At 37.8% G+C, this 7,723-nt stretch overlaps 1 protein-coding gene across 2 annotated transcripts in view; it reads left to right on the top strand.

The window, feature by feature from the left end:
* Positions 347–7,723, top strand: part of LOC109836628 — a 10,146-nt gene continuing 2,769 nt past the window's right edge. The window contains exons 1-8 of one of the 2 annotated variants that reach the window (XR_002246027.1): positions 347–516; positions 607–895; positions 1,985–2,291; positions 3,972–4,083; positions 4,171–4,228; positions 4,341–4,784; positions 4,867–5,709; positions 6,179–6,414. Coding sequence is in view for 1 of the 2 variants with exons in the window: in XM_020404598.1 (XP_020260187.1) it covers positions 392–516; positions 607–677; positions 813–895; positions 2,179–2,291; positions 3,972–4,083; positions 4,171–4,191 (525 nt within the window). In the remaining variant the exon portion in view is untranslated. Of the gene's footprint in view, positions 517–606; positions 896–1,984; positions 2,292–3,971; positions 4,084–4,170; positions 4,229–4,340; positions 4,785–4,866; positions 5,779–6,178; positions 6,415–7,723 lie in introns of those variants that run through there. The other variant, XM_020404598.1, reaches the window with a different exon arrangement.

Here is a 7,723-nt window from a genome sequence, read left to right as displayed (position 1 = left end):
ACTTTTCCAACTCTATTTTCATCCAACCAGAACGGTAAATGTGGGACACTAGGCCTGAGGTATTAGGAAAATACAGAAAGGCTAAACACCGACTTCAAGTCCAATCGAGCCCGATTATAGAAAGCGCTCGTCGGCCCAGCAAAACTTGGTTAAGTACCTACTTAGTTCTTTCTAATATGTCTAATGTGGGCTAACTGCGGCCCATAATATCTATAGGCGCTTTCTTTTTTGGGCCCACTAGAGCACCCCCCTGTTCCAAATTTGGTTTAATGCGTCTATTATACGCTAACTGGGCACGGCCCAGAATATTCTTAAAATATTTGAACGCGTTATCGTGTCTCCGCGTCGCGTCACTCCCAAGCTAGAACTATGATCATTTTATAAATACGAGATGCAATTCTCCCGCTTCCTCTTCTATCATGATCGACAACGTCTCTCGCTTTCGATTGAGGATGAGGCATCTAGGGTTAGGGTTCAAGATTCGGAAAAATGCCGAGATTTGGAGGTCAAAGTCAGGTAACTTTAATGCATAGAAGGCCTAGAATTAGGGTTTCATTTCAATTTTTTCTTCTCAATCGACTATCTAAACTATCGATGTTTTATCAGGAGATCAGAGCTAAAATGTTGCTTTATTATGCTTCAAAGATTTTGGGGCGAACGATCAGGGTCATGTTTACGTATATAAAGCATATAAAATTAGGGTTTTTTTTATTTTATTTCTCCTTTCAATATGTTTTTCAATAGATTATCTAAATTCCGATATTCTACCAGGAGAAGATCAGAGATAAAATTTGCTTTGATTATGCTTTCAGATTTGGGAGGCAACGGCGATCACGCTTCCAGCCTATTCAAATTCGGATGTTTGAGATCGGACTTCGGAGCTAGGCTTAATTTGGTTGGCAAGAACTCCTATTTCTCTTCTTTCTTCTTTAGATTTTCATTCAGAATTTGGCATTTATTCTGTTTATTGGTTACAGGAGAAGATTGAAACAGACTCATATAATGTATTATTCATAATTATGTTTGATAGAGGCTTGAAACGGGAAAGTTCTATAAGAAAATAATCAGATTAGTTTTCTGTTCAGAGTGCTTCTTCGGCTGCGTTGGTATATTCTGCTGGAAAGGGGACGGTTACAATGAAACCTACTTGAATAATGATTTTCAGTTGGGTTGGAAAGAACATCCATCTTCAGCTTGTTGTCGTATGACTTTAGTCTATTTTGTTATGTAGGTTAACTAAGCTACTAAAGATTATAAAGGAATTAGCGAGTCATTGCATGTTTGGATTGGCAGCAAAAGCAGCGATACACCTATTAAAGAATGATTAATGTCATCACTTGTCTGTAAGCCTCTAGCATTGGAATTGTTTTTATCCACCCGTAAGAACTTATTACCTGTTAGACAACTCATACATCTTGCAAAATGGCGGTTCAAATATTTAAGATGTTTACTATGCTTGGCTTCCCTACCAATCACTAGGTTTCTGACAAATATGTGGGCATTCAAAAGCACAAAAACTGATTATCAGTTTCATTACAGAGCTACCAGGACTTAGTTTTGTCCAGATAAATCCAAGCATTTATATTGGATGAGGAGATATGGTGCTAGGTTCTGCATTCATTTCTGAGTGGACCTTATCCAGACCTTTTTGTAACATTTATTCTATTGGCTCGGTGAGCATTTTATTCTTAGCAGTAAATCGTGTTGTAATCTTTGTCAACTAGGGTTGTTTTTTTTCTAGCTGATTGCTTTTTGTAAGATTTTTCCTACTGTATACAGTTAACTTTTTCTTTTTTTAAAACCTTTTATTTATAACCCAGCTTGAAATCGACCCCAGGATCGTGGGAGTCATATTGAAACCTCCCAACCGTCCAGGTCATCTGCGGTGGGCAATACAATTAACGAATATATTGATTCCGATACTTGAAGGAATTATTTTGGTTCCTCGTACTGTGCATTGTTATCTTATTTTTTTTTATTTCAGGTACTTCCAGATTGATCCTTTTCTGGGTCTGGCTCTGTCCTCCTCTTTCAATTTGGTCAGATATAGTCAATCTAGCTTAAATAAATAAACCTAGGTTGCATTTTCATAATATAGTGCCTTTCAGTTGGATATCATGCTATGTTAAACATGAATTCTGTCATATTATATTGACTAGGTGGATGTTACATCTACAGTTAGTGCACTTGTACCATCCCAACCCGAGGAGAAACCTGTTAGTTACCCTGCTCCTGCAGTTGGCACAACCACATAATTTGAAGGAACGACTTTCGTCCAATCTCCTCAACAGGTATTTCTATAGATCCCGAGCCTTGTATGTTGTTATTGTTTTAACTTCAGGTATGGATGTGCTTGTCATATTTATATTGCTCCAAAGATTTGGAGCTATGTTTGATGCTTATATTTTATTAACTTTAAGGAGGAAAACCTTGTTGTGTGCAGCGGAACCGAAAAATCACAAACGAGATAAAAAACAAGTACCACAGCAGGCAAGACACCAAATTTACGTGGTTCGGCAATATGCCTACGTCCACGGGGCAAGGAGGGGATAGATCTCACTAATAGAGAGAGAGAGTACAAATAGAGATTACAATCACTCAATAATCTCACAAACAAATCACTCTTGATTTTTCCTCTACAGAGATTACAATCACTCAATAATCTCACAAACAAATCACTCTTGATTTTTCCTCTACTCTCAATCTCTCACACAAAATTACCCAAATACCAAATCCTTATCACTCTCTTAATCACTTACAATAATCTCTCTTAGAGCTACTCTAAGAAACTGATTCAGGATGATTTCAGAGAGGAGAGGTGCAGTGGATTTTATAGGCTTCATTCCCACTAATTACGCCACCAATCATGCCTGACCTCAAAGAAAAAAAATTTGCATCTGTCGGAATCATCAATTTTTTTCTTCCTCACATTTTTTATTATCAAAAAAGTCATCATGCCTTTGTCAACAAAGGCACAGGAAGAGCCGAAATCTCTTCCTCCTATTCTTGACTAACAAACCTAAATACACAAGGGAAAAAAATGTTACGATATACTCACAGAAACTAAAACCGGTTTCTCATTGGGAGTGTAGAAATCCCTGTCAACTGAGATTGGATTTTCGATATCAACTATTTATTTATTTTGCCGTCAGTTATATTGGGACTGTTGAAATACCTGTAAATTATTTTTCCTTAAAATTGGCCTTTGCTTTTGCTATAACTGAATGCTGAGTGCAAGTTATAATAAAAATATTTGTGTTAAGCTGGGAATTTAGGAAATATAGAAATGTAAGTGGACATGTAATTGTTGTCATATCATTATTTTACTTGATATGCTGTGTGATTCAAGATGTAGGATCAGGATCACTATAGAAAATTGTCATTACTGACCAAACTGACATTTTCCCTCTTGATAAGAATATAACATTATAAAACTATAATATCTATTTTCTCCCCAAAAAAAAACCATAGTATCTAATGCGAATGCACTCAGTACACTTTATTGTTGAAAGTTGAAATGGGTTTTTACTTTCCAATGGGTTAATTCAAATTGTTACTAATTTCTTTGGTGTTTTTAGATACCTTGGGTCTTTGGGTGCAATTTTTGAAATTTATCGGCGGCAGACGTAAATTTTGGATGACTCTATACGCAAATTCATAAATGTTTAGGGGTGCAACCCTAGAATGTTAGTAGATCCGCCTCTGCCTCCAACTATATATTTACTTTCCTATGCTCTTTGGGCAATAGAAACTTGTCTCCACTCACACCTTACATGAAACATGTCTTCATGAATTTAACATATTGTTGCTTCAAGCTCCAGAATGTGTTGATATTGCTTCTGGAAAACATGAAACTCCCTGTATTGCAATCTGGAGCTGATTTCCAAGCTATAAATAATTGGTGCCATGTGAGCGGTTTTTATTTATTCTTGCACATTATCTTGCCTTACCCATTATGTTTTCTTCCTCAGGAGACGAAGGCCGATAGATTTGACAAGTTCAGAAGGCATCCACAGAGAGGGTGAGCCGAGACCTGGCTTGCTTGAACTCAGGGCAGTGTCTCCTTGCGAAACCATAACCAAGGTAAGTAATTCCTTATCCACACTGTCAATCTAAATTTGATTGAAGTTTCCGTCATTGCACACAAAAATTTGCTATCATTTGCTACAGATGGCGGTCATGGATCGGTAGGTTTTCATAGGGGGCCTCCAACTCTCTGTTGACTCAGGTATTTTAGTAATTAAATTAGAATGTTTCTTTGTCTCTTCTCTATTTCACCCGACATAAAGAGTTTGTTACAATTTTCTTACTTGACATTTTCCTGGCATTTTCTCATTTAGACCATCTTAAGGAGTTCTACACTAAGTTTGGACCTGTGGAAGAAGCCATAGTGATCATCATTAAAACAGGTAACCAATCACAGTCTAGTTTTTTGGCTTCATCATCTTCATGCAGAAGGAGCCTGCTGCAAGTGCTGAAAAGTCTGTTATATTAACAATCTTTGGCAAGAAGGCTGAAATCAAAAGTGCGGTAATGAAATCTTTGTGAGAATGTTGTCAAAAGGGTCCTGATGGACAACCTCTTCCAATAGTGAGAGCAAACCCAGGGAGAAGGTTGATATTGGTTATGTATGCTCTTAAGAGTCAAATTAACAATCTTTGTCTGTGTTCTAATATATACTGGCTTAACTGATGCGGAGCATCAAATACCCTGAAAAGAGCAAGGAGGTACAGAAGGGCCTGAGACATTCACCTGTAGAGAGCAGGAGAGGATACTATCATGCGGTGAGCTCTATTTTCTTCACATTATGTTTAGTTTAGTTTATCTACTTATTTATGGGCTACTATTATACTTCAACTTGTACAGGGTTGATTCATCCAACCTGGTTCCTTGGCTATAATTCCCTGACATCACAGAGTGTGCCTCTGATGCTTTAAGAACAGTATCAAGGATATGCATTATTTGCAGGGTTTCCTGTTTGTGGAGGATCCTTATACACTGGATAAGCTTCCGGACACTTGCTGCCCACCTCTGTTAAATAGCTTCTTGTTTTAGGTTGATAGGTGTAACTTTGTTCCTGTTAAGTTTGTAGATTGGAGTACACTGGAACGGTAGAAACACATTTCCCCACTTTTTTTTAACCTTTAAAATGATTCCAAGTTTGGAGGAATAGTTTACTCATTCTATATCACTAGGTCTAACTGATGTCTTTATTTGAATAATGGTTCTAGGAATGAGCCAAACCCAAGTGTAACACCCAGCTGGAAACTGGCATATGTCAGCTCAAGCATGCTTGCCAAGGGGACAAATGTTTTCTGAATCACAGTTTAGGGAATGAGGCCATCTTTCCGCAACAGGAAGATATGTTACCCACGACAAGGAGCCCAAAGGAGTTATTTAAGAGGAGAAAACTTTTCAGCGCTACTCAATATCAACTAATGAAGCAAATTAACAGTGCAGGTGCTTCAATGAATTCATTTGAAAGGAACAACAAAATGACTACGTTCTTATCTAGGCTATTTATCTTTTCCGTTTTTCTTGACTTTAATGCATGAGCATGGTCAGTGGCGTAGCCAGGATTATTTTTTGCCCTGGGCCAAAAATAAAGGGATTGTGTCGAGCAAGACGAAGTAGAGGAGGCCGATGTTGGCGATTGTGTTGAGCACCGTTAGGCTGCGTTTGGGGAACACATTGTCGAGAATCTGGCTTGTAATTTGATAGCAACCCTTATATCTTCACATTTTCAGTTTATACTAAAAAAAATTTAGTTGTTTTAAGTTGCATCTCATTGTCATATTTATATCTTCACATTTTCAGTTTATACTAAAAAAAATTTAGTTGTTTTAAGTTGCATCTCATTGTCATATTCATCCAAATATGTGACAGTTCTATGCTATTAGTTGTTTTAAGTTGCATCTCATTGTCATATTCATCCAAATATGTGACAGTTCTATGCTAAAAGACAGCCATAATTAGACAAATTATCTTTATATCCTTGATCCTTAGATTTTATCATAACAGTATAGTTTGTGTGGATGAGTAGAATGAAGAGATAGATACTTTACCACATAAAAAATAAATTTTCATTTTCTTGCCCTGGGCAGCTGCCCAGGGCAAGCTGCATGTGGCTCCGCCACTGAGCATGGTCTTAAGAAAACCGGTTATTCTTTTTGCACAGAATGGGGTATCACCATCTTCCGCTAATGGTCACTTAAACATCATGTGGATCAGGAGATTTCCCTGGTATATAACAGTTTCGTTTTGCAGACTATGTTTCCAGACATAATTCTGTTTTCTCTTTGATCTTTACATGAGTAGCTTGAAGCAGGAGTCTTTTTTGTGTAGTGAAACTCAGGGTCACGTCTTTAAAGGCCCAGAACTTTTCATTGAGATTCCTGAAACTTCAACTGCAAGGTACAACAAATACTTCCTTTGAATTTTTTTAAGCCAGCTTTGATGAAAAGTCCGCATGGTTATACTGAGAAGGTTCTTTTATTTATTTAAATCTAAGTATGTTAAATATGTTCCTCATAAGAGTAAATCCGGGGAAAGAACTGTTGTGTTCTTTTTACTGTATGATCTGTCATATGACATTATGGGCAATGGAAGGACATAAAGTTATGTTTTGTAGTTACCAAGTGAGAAATTGGTGAAGATGCACACTAAATTTTAATACCATCTATCATGTCCATATATAGCACTATGAAAAATGTTAGGAATGGCTTTCAGCAATTATTATCTCCGGCCTCTTCTCTTTATTCTCATGAAAAAATTTCTTGTATAAAGCATTTGATAGAATTTGTCAATAAAAGGAATCAAACTGTCCTGTTATTGTATTTATTTGTTCTTTTCCGCAAAATGACCAAATTGGTATATTTTGTAGAGACTTGGTGACATACTGGTATATTTTTTTCCCATTTTTGACAAATTGGTATATTTTGTAGACTCGGCGCCATATACCCTTTAAGTTTGGCCGGATTGATTTTTCCGGCCAGTTTTCTCACGTGACGGCTCACGTGATGCCCAGCTGGCGGGATTTTTTACACAAAACCCCCTCATCAAATAACCCATCCTGCTCCTAAACCCTTCCGACCAGTGCTGATGGGATTTTTTACATAAAACCCCCTCATCAACCACCCCCCCCCCCCCCCCCCCCCCCCTCTCCCTCCTCCTCCTCATCCTCTTCCTCCTCTCCCCTTCACCCACGCTGTGCTGGTAATAATGAAAGAAAAGAGACCCATATCGTGAACAACTAATGAAATTTACTGTCCACAATACCCAATTGTTATGAAAGCAAAGATCTTGTTTCCCTTGAATCCATAAAGATCAAAAGTCTCATCAAATACCTTCAGAATCATCAGGTGTTAACAAGGAAATACCTACAAAGACAAATGTCATTCCCAGTATAAACATTGTTGTTCTCAATGCATCAAGAACCTGCCAAAGAGGGTCATGATCATCATTAATTGTTTGTACATGGATTATGTAAGAATGGCAGAAAGCTTGTGTTTGAGGGTGTAAACTGTGTTAGTGAGACGGGGCATGAATATTGGCTTACTTGATATTCCTGGAAATAAATAAATCATGTACATATAGAGAAGAAAGTCCATGCAATCTGAAACATGGGCACTATGAGGATTGCATCAAAGGGAAAAGTTGAAGAGGGTGAGGAGGAGGAGGGAGAGGGGGAGGAGGTGAAGAGGATGAGGAGGAGGGGGGGGGG

Source organism: Asparagus officinalis, chromosome 4 (genome assembly GCF_001876935.1).
Source record: "Asparagus officinalis chromosome 4, Aspof.V1, whole genome shotgun sequence".
Classification (NCBI taxonomy): Eukaryota; Viridiplantae; Streptophyta; class Magnoliopsida; order Asparagales; family Asparagaceae; genus Asparagus; species Asparagus officinalis.
The sequence above is the reverse complement of the archived record's forward strand: the minus strand, read 5'-3'. Positions and strand labels throughout refer to the sequence as shown.